Source organism: Cavia porcellus, unplaced genomic scaffold (genome assembly GCF_034190915.1).
Source record: "Cavia porcellus strain 051 isolate PalLab524CR breed Dunkin Hartley unplaced genomic scaffold, mCavPor4.1 scaffold_5, whole genome shotgun sequence".
Lineage (NCBI taxonomy): Eukaryota > Metazoa > Chordata > Mammalia > Rodentia > Caviidae > Cavia > Cavia porcellus.
Window position 1 is genome coordinate 107,801,925 of NW_026947488.1, and position 18,019 is coordinate 107,819,943.

General features: G+C 44.8%; 1 protein-coding gene across 14 annotated transcripts in view; it reads left to right on the forward strand.

Moving 5' to 3' along the window:
• Positions 1-2,055: 2,055 nt before the first annotated feature.
• Positions 2,056-18,019, forward strand: part of LOC134476164 (uncharacterized) — a 70,814-nt gene continuing 54,850 nt past the window's right edge. For 8 of the 14 annotated variants that reach the window (XR_010047718.1, XM_063249411.1, XM_063249412.1 and 5 more), the window contains exon 1: positions 2,056-2,301. Coding sequence is in view for 7 of the 14 variants with exons in the window: in XM_063249411.1 (XP_063105481.1) it covers positions 2,112-2,301 (190 nt within the window). In the remaining 7 variants the exon portion in view is untranslated. Of the gene's footprint in view, positions 2,302-2,492; positions 17,909-18,019 lie in introns of all 14 variants that reach the window. The other 6 variants (XR_010047721.1, XR_010047722.1, XR_010047724.1 and 3 more) reach the window with 3 other exon arrangements.

Sequence of the window (18,019 nt, forward strand, 5' to 3'; positions counted from 1 at the left end):
CAGTTAGGATTCAAATTCTTTAAATTTACTACAATAAGGGATACATACTCATTAATCTTCCTTAAGAAACACATTCTGAAAATAAATTAAATAAAATACACCTCCTTGCTTCAAACTCACATCTCCATTTGTACTTGCAATTTCTGGAGCAGTTTGGAAGTCCTCTTTTGCGAGTGTCTTTATAAATTGAGATAAAATATATAGTGAGTGCTGTTGCTGAGTGCCATCCAATGGAAAGAACGGCTCATATATACACTATGGTGTGCCTTATCCACCTGATTCACCAGATCTGGATCCTGTGACTTCTGACTCTTCTTCAAAATCAAAATGACCATGAAAGGTAAACAGTTTGAACTGATTCAAGACAATGAGGCAGCCACAAAAGCAAAACTAAAGATCCTTATAAGAGGACTTCCAGAATTGATTCAGAAGAAAATGGCAAGAATGCTGGAATCAGTATAATCAAAGGAAGGAAGAACAGGGTGTGGTGGTGCATACCTGTAAACTCAGCACTTGGGGGGCTGAGGCAGGAAAATCTGAGTTTGAGATTAGCTTGAGCAATACAGTGAGTTCAAAGCCAGCCTGAACTCCATAGCAAAATCCTGTCTCAAAAAACCAACAACAAACACACAAAGAACACCTAGCTGATTGCTTTATCACAATTTTGTGTTTGTGTGTGGATTACTGACTCACTGAAGGTGGAAGACCTTCTTGTGTGGTGGGGAACCAATAGGCCTGCATCCTGGATGCAGTAAAAGGGACAGGAGAAAGTCTGGCTTCTGCCTCTTCAGAAGAGTTCAAGTCCTTGCATTCACCTTAGGTGTCATTTCCAGGCTCCTAGCACAGGTTCTTCTGCTTCCTGCCAGAGACTCTCCCAGGACTCTGCTGTGAGCTCCAGGCCTTAGACTTATGTGTTGATTTTTGCATCTCCAATGAGCACCTGGCAAGTTTGCGTTCTTCTCCACCTGACTCTGCAGATGCTCTTCCTAAGCCTCCTTTGTAAATCCTTTATCTGTCACACACACAAGTTAAAACTGATCCTCTAGTGAACCCTGACACAAACTACCACTAGCCACCTGTGCAACCTCCCATGAACAATTTCATGCCTCACTCATGTGAAAAATCCAAAGCAGAACTGCAGCGGTGCTGTGCTATTTATGGGTTAGTTAACAGAGATGTTGGTGTTGGGCCCATTGGGTTAAAATTCTGTCCACTGTTTTGTTATTGGAAAACGTATTTAATGTTGGCATTTAGGCTCACACAGCTATGAAAATGAAGATAATTCCTAACTCACACTCTTGTAAGAATTAACATATGTAAAGTCTCTCAAAGGGGCCCTGGCCTGACACCTATAAGTGCTACATATGCTTATTAATATGTTATATTAACATGTAAAGATACTTTTTTTTTTATCAGTACCAGGGATCGAACTCACGACCGCCTACTTGCAAGGCAGGTGCATATGACTCTGAGCTAAATCCCCGGCCCCCATATAAAGATACTTTTAAGATATAAAGAAATCAGAGGATGGATACCGAAAGCACTCATTTCTCTGTAATAAAAGAAGGGCAACAACACAAATAACAATTGTATCTAAGCACTTGCTATATGCTAGGAACCATGGGAAGATCTCTTCATTGGATCTTCACAGCAGTGCCAAGAGATGAGTATTGCCATTCATTATGGTTTGTTTTTTTAATGGAAAAAACCCCACAATGTTTCAAAACGAAATAATAGGAGAATAACAATAGTGGAAATTGAGGCTCCTAGAAGAGAAGCAGTGTGCCTAAAGTGTCAGGCCTGGGAAGATTTGAGTCCAGACATCCATAAATTCCAAGCCTTAGACTCAGTCCACTCTCTGCTTCCTGTCATAGTAGGCCTGGGGCTCAGAGTCTCCCACAAGCCTCCTCAGAGACCTGCAACACACCTCCATTCAGCCTCACCCAACCCCCAAAGCCACGCCCCTTCCCCCCCCACAGGAGGACTACATACCTATTGGGTCCCAACTTTCTGGCCACGCCCCTTGCCCCGCCTCCCAAGCCAATGAGCCCCACCACTGGCCTCAAGCGAAGATTACACTCCACCTGGCCTAACTTGCGCAGGCCGCGCCCATGGACTGTCCCGCACCTTGCGCTTCCGCATCCCACTCAGTCCCGCGCCAGCCCTGGCCTCGCCCGCGCAGTGGATGCCGGTCTTGTACACGGAGTTGCCATTTTGCCGCTAGAGAAGCCCTCTGGAGACCTGAACGCTCTTTCTTCAGTGGCCTAGCCTGCGGCGGCGCCGGGACTGGGTCTGGGCCAGGTAGGCGGGCGGGAGCCGGCTGTGAGCAGCGGCGCCGCGGCCCGGTGGCCCCGAGGTTAGCGGGCGCAGGTGCCTTAGGCGGGCAGTTCTGCCGGCGGGGTCGCGGGCCCAGGGCGGCGGGCGCGGCTCTGGGGGTGACCCGGCCTCAGCCCGCAAGGCCCCTCTCTCCCTTCCTCCCTCCTCTCCTTCAGGGGTCGGCACAGCCAGGACTTGGCGCGCGGCCCGGAGTCGCTGGTCTCCACCAGGCGCTGCAGGGAGCCCAGCCCCGGAGTGGGACCTGCGGGAAGCAGCTCAGGTCTCACATGGCCTCTGCTGTCACTGAGCCTGGCTGTGCTGAGGGGGGGACATTTACCCCCCAAATGAGGATTTCATTCCACTCCGAGCTCCTCCCTGCAGACTGAGAGAGGACCAAGATATTAGAGTAAGATAGCAGTTATTATTCTACCTGCACATGCTTTGGCTCAAGTCCCTTCTATTGATAAGGGGTTTCTGCTTCTTTTAATATTGGTGCCACTTGGGTGTTTAGGTTTTGTGAGGAGACTGAATGCAGCATGGGGCTTTGACAACAAGGCAAAGTGTGATCAGTAGGGTTTAAAAATTTAAATCCACAAATAAAAATAATTCACCCACATAATTGAACCTTGCTACAGAATACCCATCTTGCCCATATTTGGCTGTCTCTAACCATTACTACCCAGTTCTGCTCATATCATTTATATATTTGTATAGTGTTGAATAATTTTATTATATAGGTAGAAGTGTACTTAGTTATCCTGTTACTGACCATGTACAAAAGTCTAGTTCGTCTTAGAAAAATTGCAATGAGCATATATCATTTTTTCTTGGGATAAATTCCAGAATTTGGAAATACTAATTCAGAGTTCTCTGTTCTTTCCCTGACACTTGACATGAACTGGTGCCTAAACAAGCCATGTTTACATCTTTCAAAATCTAGGTATTTGTCCAATTATCTTGGAAAATTTGGAGTTCAGAAAGATGTTGAGTCATTTTCTGTGCAGACTGAGAGACAGGTCAAACAACCTACTGTTGAATTTTGTTTTTAAGTGATGTACCATATTCATCTATTTATTTTGATTGAATCTATTCTGTTTTGTTTCATTTGGCTTCATTCTCTCTAAAATAAAATTTTTAAAAAATTTTCTTGCTGGGCATGGTGGTTCATGCATGTAATCCCAGCACCCTGGAGGGTTAGACAGGTTCATCAACAGGGAATGCCAAGCTAGCCTGAAATACTGAGTTCAAGGTCAGGCTGCAGTACATAGCAGGACTTTATCTCAGAACAAAATGAACAAACACTTTTTCCTCTTATTTTAATGTAGCACAAGTAGATACTAATAAAGAAAATATGAAAACCCTTATAAATAGATTAAAGATTTGATACTATGCAGTTTATATACTATGAAACTATAGTATATTTATATACTATAGTATACTTTATATAACTATATACTCTAAAACTGCATAGTACGAAACTAGTATGAAGTATGCAGTTTCATATTATGCAGTTTATATTCTATGTTTAGTGATCCTGGGTTTTTGTGCATGAGCTATATGCCCCTGCAATTTAAAAAAATTTTTTTTTGAGACAGGGTCTATATAATTCACTAATTCCACAGGTTGGGTTTAAACTTGTGGTCCTCCCAGAGTGCTGGGAGTATAGGTACAGGCTATCCTTACTTAGAAATTTGCAATAATTATGTATATTTATGGGATAAAATGTGCCTTTAAAATATGGATCCTTTGTAGAAAGACTCAATCTAGTTAATGTACCTACCACCTTACTAATCTACAAATTCTTTCACAGTGAGTAGGACTGTAAATCCCATTGGTTAGCAGTTTTGAAGCTGTCTTCTTATTAACTGTGGTCACCATAATGTTTAGTAGAGAATTCAAAATTTCTTCTTCACTGTGACTGAGATTTTGTATTCTTGGGTAAACATCCTCCATTCACTATCTCTCGTGGAACTGATCATATTTTAAAATCAGACTGCCAAAGAAAGGTGTGAAGGCTCAAGGTATTTGGGGCACATTGCTCTTCAGAAAGCCCAAGCAGTGGTACTCTGCAGGCATGCACCTTGCTCCCAGTTCTTTTGGGTTTTTTTGTTTGTTTTTTTGTTTGTTTGTTTGCTTTTTTTTTTTCCTTAACTGAATTGTAGGAATTGAATGCAGGGCTGTCTTAGTTACTTTATACTGTTTGCTGAGACAAAATACCTGATGCCAAAAGTTGGGAAAGGAAAGGTTTATTTCTTACAATTTTTGGAAGTTTCAGTCCATACTCAGTTGGCTTTAAGGCAGGCTGGCATGGCAGGGCCGAGGTTCATGGCTGCTGCAAACAGCAAGGAGGAAACAGGCAAAAGAGCAAGACAGGCCTTCTTTCTGCCATTACATCACATCCTGGCTCCACCCCTAGGTCAGTGTAGCACTCACACCCCCGGTCCAAGGGATAAACAATGAACCAGTCAAAAATGCGTAATAGAATCGCATGAGGCCTGGGGGCCACAGACATAAACTATGACAAGGGCCTTGCACTGAACTAGACTAACTTCTGTTTTAAAATTCTTTTTTAATTTGAGCCAGGGTCACCAGAAGGAACTACAGTGCTGAGACACCATTCTTGGACATACATTCTTACATGTCTATGTGTGGATGCACCTTGATGTCATGTTGGAAACTAACAGGAGATGAAATAACTCTGAGCAGGATTTAAATTTTACTAATTGACTTTCTATGGGTAGCTGTCAATCTGTCCTAGGCCCAGGCCCATTGCCTGGAGATGGGAGCTGATTCATAGTAAGTGAACCTATATGAATCACAGGTCCTGGCGGAGGCCTGTAGTGGATTGTGAGGCCAGAGATACCTCAAAGGGCAAGATAAGGCTATAGCTGTGGACAGTCTGGCTCCAACACCAATTAACTAGGTAGAGACTGCAGATGCAAAGATTACTCCTACAGTGTCACTTCTACCATGTCTTCATGATAAGACAGTGCTACTGAATTGACTTGATTCATTACTTGGAGACATCCTTGAAGTGACTCCCAAGGTCCTGCTCATTGATTGTACTTTCCTCAGTTTCTCTGCCCTTTATCCTTGGTCCTAATGTAAGTAGATTGACACAGACAATCCTTTGTCTTTACCCTCAAAGTGGAGCCCTACAAATCATATAATTTTGTTTTTATTTAACCTCCACCATAAACTAGTTTGGGAGATCCGGGATCTAGGACAGAACCCCGTAATGTCAGAGACATTTCACTTTGAAAACCGAGATCCTTATTCTCACATCCATGTATTATTTCATGATCAGATTCCTTGGCTTCTTTTCCTGTGGACCCAGGGAGACCAATCTCAGCATCCCCCCAGCTTTCCCTGCATTCTGTGGCCCACACTGATGCCCTATACCCTTTACATGGAAGATAGAGATGGTCCCAGTTTCTTCCTGCTTTAAACAGCTGTGAATCAAACTCCTGAAAAGAAATCTTGCAAAGTTGTGCAACTTTCTGTAAGTCATAAACCTCTGTAAGTCATAGCACTCTGATGGGAGCTGCCAGATGGGGCTCTGCTTGGCCCCCCATGTTCTCCCCAGTGCTGTTCAGGAACTGCCTTAAAACCTGCTATCAGATGGAGACACAGCACATCTCAGGGATGTGTGACTGCATGAAACAGCTTTGGAGGCTTAGTGTTTTCTGCCCTTGTTGGTCACTTGTGGTGATTCTCTTTTGATTTATAAGAATTTTTCATCTCTCACAGAATGAACTCATGACACCTCTTTTACACCTGTATCACAAACTATCTGTCTGACTATGGCTTGTAAGGAAAGGTTTCTTGTAGTTTCTACATGATACTTGTTTCTGTTTTTCAAATGCAATGAATCAGACCTTTGTAGCTCCTTTCTATCACTGAAGTCATGGGAAAACTTTTCCAAAATGAAAAGATGAGTAGGTACACAATGGTCTCTACATTTTCCTGATAGAATTGTCTACCTGGGGTTTTCTCATCTATCAAAGAGCAACAGCAGCCAGTGTCTTCCAGTAAAATTTGACTGAACAGAATCTGATAAACAATTATTAAAGACCCAGAGTACTAAATTGCAGTGAGAAAAAGGTCAGAGGAGGTTGGGGTATAGCAGGAGAGGACAGGGGTATGGGGGGTCCAAAACTGAGTAGAGAGCTAGAAATCAATAGCTGTGGAAATTGTAGAAATAGATGGTGTACTTATGTGCTATTGAATTGAACATGATGAAACAAATGGTATCTTATCTTTAAAGGTAAATTGTACTGAATTCAATGTCTAGAAGAGTTACAGACTTAGTAGTAGAAATGTAAACTTAAAATAATACAAGGTGTACAAGGAGAGGGGAAAGGAAAGGCAGGTGCTTTGGAGGATTGGCCCTAAGTGGAGTTCAGGATGCTTGCTGTGGAGCCAGTAAAAGCCTCAGCTCTAGAATTTCTCAACACAGGCTGCCTGGCCATAGTTTTCACTTTGATCCCAAAGCTGGTGAGGTCACTGGAGATGGATCTAGCATAAACTCTGCATGTGGGGCTTGAGCTCAGTTAGGTACTACCCTGTGTCAGCAGAAGGAGAAAAATCACCAACTATCCTTGTTCCTTGCAGGCCCTAGAACTTCCCAGTGCCTGTCACAGACAGTTCTGTGCACAAATCCACCCCAGGAGAGCTTACCATTCTTCTTTGAGCTACTCACTTCTGCATGTCTCAGTGTTGCAGGAGGCCCAAAATCTTGGAGTCTTTGTCTGTCTAAAGTTTCCCATGCACTCCCCAGAGGCCCACAGACCCAGGCCAAACCCTTCTGACTTCAGTTCTCATTTTCAGTGAGCTCAGGTTGGTCTAACTCAACTGGGCATGTTATAGATTTGGACATCAACCTACTGCTGCACTTGCAGAGCCCCACCCCAGCCTTTTCTTTGCCTTGAATGGGGTAGTGCTGGCCCAGGTGGTCCTCACATGCTGATAGAAGTCCCTAACAGTGCTGTGACCACCTGTCCTCCCTTCTTCAGGTAAGCCTAACATAAACCTCCCTTCCCAACCTTTGTGGCCTGTTGTCTCTGAGCAAGAGTGGTGTCTGCAGAGTTACTCTACTCATGGTCACTCTACAGGGGTGATGTACTATAAATATCTGCAAAGTGAGTGGACAGAGAGTGTGGGTTCTGCCTGCCTTTCCTCCATCTTCAGTTTATATAATGATGTATCACCCCATTCTGTGTGCCTTAGAGGAACTCCCCTTACCCTATTATGTGTTCACATGTACAGAGGCCAGGAAGTTAGGCACATTCACAGTAATGTGGGTATTACATAGTGTTCTCTCTAAGGTGACTGTGTGGCCTGCACAACATTAAAGCACAAGACAACAGTGTTTATGTTTAATCTGGTCATTACATCTGTCAGAGCCTAGTAAATTGATAATTAAATGCACCCACCAGCTTCCTGCATAATTTCTGTGTGGACCATGATATCTCTCAGAAATTCCTGCTCTGGATAATAGGGCATCCCACAGAATGACTCTCCATTGTCCTTCACAATAAACAACAGCTTCTTCACCTAAGTGATGGATCCTTGGCAGGATGCAAATATTTCCCATGGCTAAGAAAAAACAGCAGTGCAGGCAGGGTCTCAGCTCTGATGCAAAAGTCAGGGGTTTGGGTAAAACTTGTTTTTCTGCTTTGTTATGTCAACCTAGACAAGACACCATGCCTCTCAGGAGCTTCCCGATATGATAGTGTACTCTATGGAGGTCATTCTGGCATCTGCCACCTGGGAACATCATCAGTGATGTGAGATAACACTTTTAAAATCTGTGGGCTGGTGTCACATATACATAGAGCACAGAATTAGAAGTGAAATCCAGGAAAGGGTAGGATGGAGGTGGAACACAGTGCACACAATGCTGGCTCCTGCTGTGTGGTGGTAGAAATGAGACTCACCTCCTGGACATGTTTCCCTGGTGGCTTCATGAGGGTATGGAAATGCATTGACTCAGCCATCCATATTTTCCCTAAGCATCTCAATTTCTTCTATGTATTGGTGCTGTGGACTCAAATCAGGACCTCACACAGGCTGAGCAAGCACTATGGATGGAGCTACATCCCCATATCTAAGTCCATAGCTTCTATATTCACACCTGTGTGAGCAAACAGGCCTATGGCCTGTGCTCCTACTCAGTAGCTGAAAGTTCATCTTGTGATGGCCATATCCTGAGTAGCCTGTTCCCTATGTTATGGTCCTAACTTTTTTTTTGTCTTTTTCCTTTTTATCAGTACCGGGGAACGAACTCACAACTGCCTGCTTGCAAGGCAGGCACTTGTGCCACTGAGCTAAATGCCCAGCCCTATGGTCCTAACTTTGTGGCTTATTATTATTATTATTATTTTAATTTTGCATTAGCAGTGCTAAAATTGAGGCCAGGGCCTCATGCATGGTAAGCAAGTATTGTATCATGAGCTCTCTCCCCAGTTCCTGACTCACTCTTAAATAACTGAATATGGCAGAGGTTATGTGATGGTACTATTAAGGTTCACACAAAATAACTGTGACCAATCTCCTGATCTTTTCTTTTGTTCTCCCCAGTATGGTGGTTTTTCCTATTTTTTTTTTTTTTTGGTCCCTCTCTGGATCTCTGTCTTCAAAGAAGTCACTGCTATCTCTGCAGCGTCCCTGAGGAGAGGCTGATGAACCTTGAGTGACAAAAGGGAAACCAGACAGAGGAGACATTAGGCTTTTGTCCTGAGTCCTTCCTATAGACAAAGGACAAAGTCTGAGAGCAAATTCTGCCCAAGTGGCATGTTCACTGAGTATGTAGCTCTATGTACCAAACTACTATGGTAGCAGCCTCAGAAAAGCCTCCTGGATTCCTGATCCACAGCAACTCTTATTAGAACAGAGTATTATCTCTTGTATCAGATAGGCACAGACTGACCTGCCTTGTATCTTTTAATATTTTGCAAATGTATGTTATGACTGGACAAAATTTGTCCTCTCTGCCTTCTTTCACCAATCAATCATTCTGAGGTTACTGTACAGTGTTTTTATATTTTTATTAGAATTTCAAGTCATGGCTTGCTGTAGTTTCTTTATTAATTTAGATGTTATTGGATATTCACATTGTAGTTTTCAGTTTTGAAATCAAAGCTGATGTGAATATCTTGTAAAATTCTCTTCATTACATAGGAATGGATGCACAGAATGTTAAGGTAGTCATGTGTGCTACTGTTAAATTAACTGCCAAAATGATTTCTGAAGTGAATATACCACTAGCAATGCAAAAGGAGTCTCCTTCCTCACCAATACCAGTGTACTTTGACCTAAAAAAAAAAAAAGTCGGCTCTTAATGCTCTTCAATACATAAGCAGGGTCTTTCCTTGTGAGATGAATATTCACTTACCTGATTACTGATAATGTTAAGAGACATGTACAGACCCTGGAAGGGAACATAACTCCCAAGAGCATGTTGAAGGCCTTCAGAAGTGATAGACATGTGGATCCCACAGAGGCCTTCCAATCACTGCAGGCTCCTGCTGAAATCACACTGCATGAACCAGGGAGCTCTGCCTTCTACTGAGGTTAAGGCCCCATGACCAGGACAGTCTCTGTGAGTTACTTGACAGAAGGTGGAGGTGGAGGAGCCCCTAGCCCAAGGAGGGGGACTTGAGGGACTGCTCCTCTCTACCCATGATACACATATACAATCTGCATAGCCCTGGAATATGGGAGCTGTAGAGACAGTTGAGTGAAAATGTGAGTGAAACTGTCCCAACGTGGGTGTTATAGCTATGGGAAAATGGGTCTGATAATACAAAGTTGTGCCCACAGAAGACATGCCAAATTTATTCCAGCCAGCACTGCCTCTATGTGACAAGTTCTACAGAATGTGAAAAGGACAACCTGTGAGCAGATAAGCAGACTTTGATAAACATGTTGACAGCAGCAGCCTGGGATCAGAGATGCCAGACCAGCAAGGTGCTGATATGGAGAGCATGACTGCACCACAGGGACTGGGGCCTGTTATGTACAGTGTCTGGGGATGGATAACAGGGAACTAAGGAGCATAACTGGATGCAGCCCCACTTTTGTTCAACAGGTAAATGCAGCATGGGGGCACCCTATTGTGGTGTGGATATGTTTTCACCTGGGTAACTGTGTATCACTGAAAAATGATACAGATATTTGAGGTGGCAACAAGCTCATCAGGGCGATGCCCACTGTTTGGCTTACTGTGGAAGCTTCTTAAGTCTGTGTTACCAAGGGCTGACAATAACTATCCCTACACTGACCAGGACACCACCTGGGTATTCCCATATATCAACGACACCATCAAACCCATTATTATGGACACACTGCAATATTGTGAAACTGTTCTGTAGGTGCCACCATATTGTACAGATGGCCTGGTGCTTTTCTCTGGTGGCTGTGTTGCTACCAAGGACAAAAATCATGGACCTAATCCTTTGTTAATGCAGCGCCCATGCCATTAACTTTACTTGCTAGGCCTGGTGTTGCTCATGGATGAAACTTCTCAAATGTGAAAGGTGGGTTTGCAAAACCACATGAGCCTTGATTTGGGAGCCACAGCCCAACAAGGTACTTGCACTGTCTTTCATGTAGAATATGGCATTTATATCTCTGACCAACAGAGATAGGAATAAGAGGTTTTACAATAAATGGATGTTCACCTGAGACTCCCAGACTGCCATCATGGGTCTGCCCCACAACCTGGCAACCAAGGACACACTGGACTGCCACTCAGGCCCACACAGTTGGAAATGCCCCAACCAGCTGGATGTAGTATTACAGTTGACCTTTGGCTCTGACCCTTTCTCCTAAAACTTTGGACTACAGTGGATTATGATGCTGGCTCGATGAGAGACTCAGGAACCCTTCACGCAAACAGAAGCTGTTGGCAGTCTCCAGTCAGTGTGGTGAGTGCGCCCCTAAAATAGAGGTCTGCAGTGGGTATATAGGAGCAGAAATGAAGCTCCCTCCAACTACAAGCCCTTGGCAAACCTGGCAAGAGAGTGAGTAACACTCCACACAGAGAACATCAGACAAGTTGAGGAGTGTACCAATAAGGCCTCCTCTCACTTGGAGAAAATTAAAAGAGCTTATAAAACACCCAGTGAAACAATAGGGCCTCAGCTGACAAAAACAATGTAAACAGGGATATCTGGTGACCTGCAACAACCTAAAGACATAGCAATAGCAAGAACTAAGAGTTTGCCTAGATCTATTCTTTTAGGCTAGTTAGTCCAGGAAGAATATAGGACTCACAAAACAGGCCCTGTGTGAGGAATTCAGGTGACGGGCTCTCCTCTTCATTTTGGTACCCAGCAATTGCACAAAAATCAACCACACAATAGGACCCTAAAATCCACACTATTGGGATTGGAAGACCAAATATGTACCCAAAGGATGAAAATGACAAGGTGAATTGGCAAAATGCAATCTCAAACATCTAGTGAATCAGTAGCAAGCACAGGTAACACTGAAATAGAGGATCTTAAAAGTCATATACCAGAAATCTCTGGAAAGATAGCAACTGACGTAAAGAGTGAAATCCACGAGGCTATAGCAGAAATCAAATTAGAAAGAATGTCCCATGCAAAGACAGAAATACCAACCTTATTAAACTAGTTGCACAACATAGCTAGAGAAGAAATAGATTTTTAAAAAGACAAGAGCATGAGAAATTGATTGAAACTTTGAATGAATAATGTAGAAAATAAGCAGAATCCATGAATCAAATGCAAGGAGATATCCAAGACAAAAAACTATTGAAAGCTGGTAAAGCTATTTATAAGAAGCTGAGGATAGCTTGAGGACAGTGTCATACATAGTGATCGTGATAGGTTAGAACTTGTAAAAACAACAGAGAAACATGAAATAATAATTCAGTAGCTTCAAGATGATGTGAAGAGAAACATAACAGTAACAGACATCAGTGAAAGTACAGGAGTTGATACCGTGTTATGCTATGTTATTTTACATTATGTTATATGTTGGTGAGGATTTTCAAACTGTATTTTCTGTGGTTTCTGATTTGATTTTGTATAATCAACCTGAGAAAATATAAGAATATCACATAACTCTGAGTAAGTATTTTTTGAAGAAAATTTAAAAAGGAAGACACAGTCAGCGATGTTGGTACACACCTGTCATTCCAGTACTCAGAGGTTGAGGCAGGGGAGTTAGTGGCCCAGCCATGCCCCACAGTGAGTGCTGGAAGGTGTAGTGATACACAAAGGTTAAGGAGAAGTTAGAAATAATAGCATTTTCAGATCAGTTGTGAGCAAATAAGTCATTAGCTTCCTACATGAAGAGTATCACCCCACGTGTCCTGTGACAACCACACATTCTGGAGATGAGAAAACAGGATTGTTCTGGGTGAGGGAGTGCGGACCTGTATGTGATGACACACAGGGTACTTCCCTGTGGTGCTTCTGAAGAAATTGGGTTTCCTTAGCCATGAAAGGCTGAGTGGCTGTGTTCACTCTCTCTTGGTAGAATGTCATTTAGCCTAGTGGGGCCTCAACCTCTGACGAGAGGGGCCTGGATAATTTCCCTGAGACATGGACAAAGTAGCAAGGGCCTAGGTTTTGGGTGAGTGCACCCCTGCTGATGTGATGATGTGTCAGAGCTGGGGACAGGGTAGAAGCACAGTCACACCAGTGCCAAAGGGATAAATGGGCCCAGGCGTTACAGTGAACTAAAACAGCAGAAGTAAATCATGACAGGAGGTGAAGTGACTTAGTGTCCATGTCCCTATTCTGAGGCTCCCGCTAATTTGTGGACAGTGACCTGGCACCTGGCCATGTTGGCTGAGCAGAGAGGAGGTGATAGTTGAAGAATTAGACCCCAGGTTCCTTTTGGGGCAGGACCACAGGCCTGCTGTTTACACACCATTTTGGGAAGTGCTGAAAATGTAATCTGACCCTGAATATCCCCTGTGCTCTTTGGGCCTCATTACAGAATCTCCTTAGGTCACTCTCTCCCCCTGCTGGCATCTGTTGTTATTGCGAGGTCCCACTGTGGTACAGGTATGTAGATTGCAGCCCTGCAGGGACGTGCTACAGGCTGATGTATGGGGCAGCACTGTTGGTGCAGTGCCTAGTAGTGTGCAAGAAGCTTCTGAGATCTCAGACAAGCAGAAAATCGGGACATCAGGACTCTCCTAAAGCCTCCCAGAGTTCTGAGTATAGCACAGAGAGACATGGCAGCTTCTGGAAGCACAGGCTGCACATAGAGCTGCAGGGTTTGCCCTGCACAGTGAGCTGGGAGGGGCCATGCCCTGTCTCATAACCCTGCTCCCCCATGGTAGGGATGATAGGGACACCCAGGCCCACAGAGCAGATAGTCACTAAGGGGTGTTCACCAGCATTTATGATCCAGGAAGCCCTCAAAGCCAACAACCAGCCAGGACAGAAACCAGGAGGTCTCACTTTGTCTGTTTTGGGATTGCCTAAGTGGGAAAGGATTCACCTTTCTAGTGACATCACAGAAACCACCATCCATGTGATGAACCACGTCCTTTAGTACAGTTCCCCATGGCTGCCTTTCAGACAGCACCTGGGGCTTGCTGGCCTGGTGGGGAAGCCAGGCTGTGTCCTTTTGGAAGCTGATCTCGCCCACCTTTGCCTCCCCATCTAGAATTTATTCTCACCCTCTGTTTCCCCAAACCCTAGAGCAGCACAGGCTCACTTATCAGCCCCCAGGTAGCCTTTCTCAGAGCCCTAGTGAATCTCCCTCTACCTGGGTTGCCTGGCCTCTGCTTTGCATCTGAGGCCTGAAAAAACCCCATCCTTATCCCTGTTTCCTGCTGGGGACTCATGGCCACCTGAGTGAGCACTTGGGTAACAGAGCTTCTTATGTACATGGGAAGGTTCTTTAGAAATTAAGCAGTGAGTCCCTAGCTTCTGGATTGAAGTTTCTGCATTAGAGCCAGATCAGAAGGCTGTACCATCTCTCACTGGTAGTACATATTGCACACATTACATTTTGCATCTGGTTGTACCCCCAAAGCCTCATGTAGTCACAGGAGAATGTTTTTTTCAAAAGTTGCTGAAACTAAGTTTGTGAAGGATTCATGGTCTAATGCTGAGATTAAGGGTGTTTGTGGCACACCTGCGCTAGGGTTGGTACCTGCTTACATTGTAAGGGGTGGAAGGAGACTTCCTCTCCCCTCCTCACCTGTTGTTTTTACCGTTTTCCACTGCCGTGGACTGTTGCCCTCTGCCATGTCCCACCCTGCCTTGAAGCCAGCAGGTAATGGACTGAAACCTTTCCAAATTGTGAACTAAAACACTCTCCCCTTTTTAAATTTGGGTGTCTGTTATTTTGCCTCACCGGCAAGAGAAAAGTATCTAAGACAGGACACAAGAGACCCAGCCTCCTATAACTTTTCCCATGCTCTCAGCCTCAGGAATTCTTGCTCACATTGCTGAATTCAGCTGAGTGTAACCTATTTCCCTTTTAGACCACACATCTGATACCCAAAGGCGCAGTGCTGGCCCTGTGTAATTAGAGACCTGCACTTGGCCTTGTGTGTCACAGTCCACCTTTCAAGCCGTGTGCTGTCTGAGACTGGGCCCTTGACCTGTGAGATCATGGTGAACCTGGACTGATGAAATCCCACACCAAAAAATCCAGGCTCAGGGCTGCTCACCTCCAAAAAGTAAGCTTCTGTCAAAGTCAGACACCTGATGTATTTGGGGTTGATTATTAGTAGGAAAAGCCCATTCAGAGTGTGAGCTTCATGCTCCATGGGAGCTATGCAGAGCAAAAGAGAACACTATGATGCGGTCTGCAGCCAGCAGCTGAGCAGTGGCTTTTTCCCCACCACAAGGGTCTGTCTACACAGGAAGGAAGTCCCCCTCCTCCTCGGTGCACAGAATAGAGTGTTGGGGTCAGTGACCCAGACACTGCATGTGATCCTCTCAACCCATGCTCTCTATGGCTGCTCAAACTGGTGACCTAGCACTTGGTCATGGCCAAGGCCATGACTGTCTGTGTTGAAGCTGCCTCACAGTCTCAGAATAACAGAGCAGTACTTAATGAAGGTTCCAACAGGTGAGGGGTGAACCTAGGCTCCAAAAGGCAGAGGCATCTATGGAAACTGTGCTCAGTGGGAACCCTAACCCTAGGGTACCATATTCTGTCACCTGGAGCATGAACCCCATGTCAGGCAGGGTGTGGTGCGTCCCAGGTACCAGATACTGTGGATTCCAGTATGTGGTCATGGTTTGGGAGGGAGGTAGCATGTCTTCCCAGGGAGGTTGCTCTGCACTCTTTCACTTCCTGCCAGGCTCCCATGGACAGGCAGTGTGACCTGGCAGATGTCGGGGAACCTCCCTTTCTGTTCTGTGAGCCTCAGGCCACAGACAAAGGAGGCAGCTGCATCCCACCCCATGCTCTTCCAGAGGGCACTAATTTCATGGACTAGTGGCTAAATAACCTCATGACTGGTAAGTATTTGACTGAGAGCAGAATCATCATTGGTTGGCATCTGCCAGCATCTTCAGAAATTCAGGCTGCCAGTTGCCTTCCTTGCACCTATCCATCAACCTGGTTGGTTCATTGTTCCCAGCCAAAGAGGCAGTATTATGGGAGGCTCATGTCTCAAAAGAGTCTTGACAATCATGATGAATGTTCAGTAGTCCATATCTCTGGCCCCTTTGTTTTGCTGACACTGTTTCCTAACTACTAAAGGAACAGCATTGGGGGTGCACCCAGCAGATTTCAATGCCAAAAGCATACACTGCCAGAGAATAGCAGAGTGAAGACAGATTCTTGACTATTGGCAGTTGAAGAGACCTGCTGGGGTAACTGTCAAAACTGCCTCCCCAACACAAGGGCAGCTGGATTGTACTGGAGAGACCTATCACACCCATATGGGGAGGACTGGTCCTCACCTCTAGAGGGAGACACTTTCCTGCTCTCCTGGAATCACATTATAAATCATGCTGCATTGTGCACTGTGCATCAGAACTGGTGAATTAGGTGCCTCATCTCTTTGAGCACCCACATTCCACGCTTGAGTGCATTTTGTATCTCCCTCCAGCAAACCTTTCTGAAGCCTGTGTTTTAAAAAATAGTGGAAGCAGGGCATGGTGGTGCACACCTTTAATCCCAGCACTCAGGAAGCTGAGTCAGGATTCTTGAAAGTTTGGGACCAACCTAGGTTACACAGTGAGCTCAAGTCTAGCCTGAACTGCAAAGTGAGACCTTGATTCAAAAAGACAAAATCAAATGAAATAAATGGTGGATTAGAACCCTTCTGAGTAGAGATTTGGGTATTATAATGTGTGCATAGCTTTTTTCTGTTTAACTTTCTCTCTCTCTCTCTCTATCTCTCTCTCTCTCTCTCTCTCACTCACTGGGGATTGAATTCATGGCCTTATGAGTCTTGCTTCCTTCCTTGCTCTTTCTAACTCTGTCTCTGTCTCACTCTCTCTCCATTTTTTTGACTTTCCATATTCTTCAGCCTAGGCTTGAACTTCTGATGTTCCTGTCTCAGATTCCTACAGTATGGGAATTACAATTGTGCACAACTATGCCAGTTTCATAGGGTCATTGTAACAAACACTGTTTACTCTAGATGACTTACAAGTGTGTGTGTGTGTGTGTGTGTGTGTGTGTGCTCTTTTGGTTGGTTTAAAGTAATTTCTCATTTTTTGTTTTGGTTTTTTCAGTATCATGGATCAAACTCGCAATGTTGCATTTTCTAAGCAGGTGCTGAAGCTGCTGAGTGAAGTCCTCAGCCTAAAGCAATGACTTCTTGGTTCTCCTTATCTTGAGGATGTCATCTGAAATAAGTAAACAATTTAAAGGGGTGTTTGAAGTTACTGGTAGTATTTTCCTTAACCCTCACCTTCCCAAAGAATGAATGCTTAACCCTATCCCCTCCTGCATAGCAGCTAACTGCTTTGGGATTGTCTCCTCCTGGGCTACCTGTAAACTGGGAGGGCTATAGGTTGTTCTTGATGGAATTGTCCATTGAGGCAATGTCATCCTCTTTGGTCAATGTTACCAAGTGCCTGCAAGGACTGTCATACATCAGACACAGTGAACAAACCCAAACGCCTTGTGCCCTGATCCATGGCATTGATGATTAATAAAGATCAAATCCCTGGTCAGTACACCTTTTGAGAGTGGACTGAGTTTCATTCTTCTTCCCTGGTATCATTTCCTAAGTCCTGTGATGACATTTGCCTCACTTCCATCCTGCCCCTGTGCTGCACAGGTTACTGAGGGTCTCAGCTGTCCTGACCTGGACTGGAACATGGTTCTCCAAGCAACCGATGTGCCGTTCCCCTGCTTGCTGCTCTGACCACCTTCTGATGGGCATCATTCCCAGGCTGAAAGTCCAGGGCAATAGCATCTCTTGGCCCCACTTTCACATGTGTCAGCAATATAACTGGGAGTGTGGCCTCCCTTACTCTCTGAGCCTGGGGGGAGTCACTTCAACTGTTATTGTGCACAGCCAGCTGAAGCACAGGATCAGTGCCAGGTAGCATGGAAAAACCGAGGACCCTCTGTGTGGCACCATGTGAGAGCTGAGCACCATGAGGGAGAGCACAAAACAAGGGTAGGAGCAGGGGCTGTGGAAACCACAGAGGTGGGCAGCCCTTCTCTGATGTGCGGACCCCAGTGCCTGTGAGGGCATCAGGATGGGCCTCTTGCATTGAACAAGGGAGTT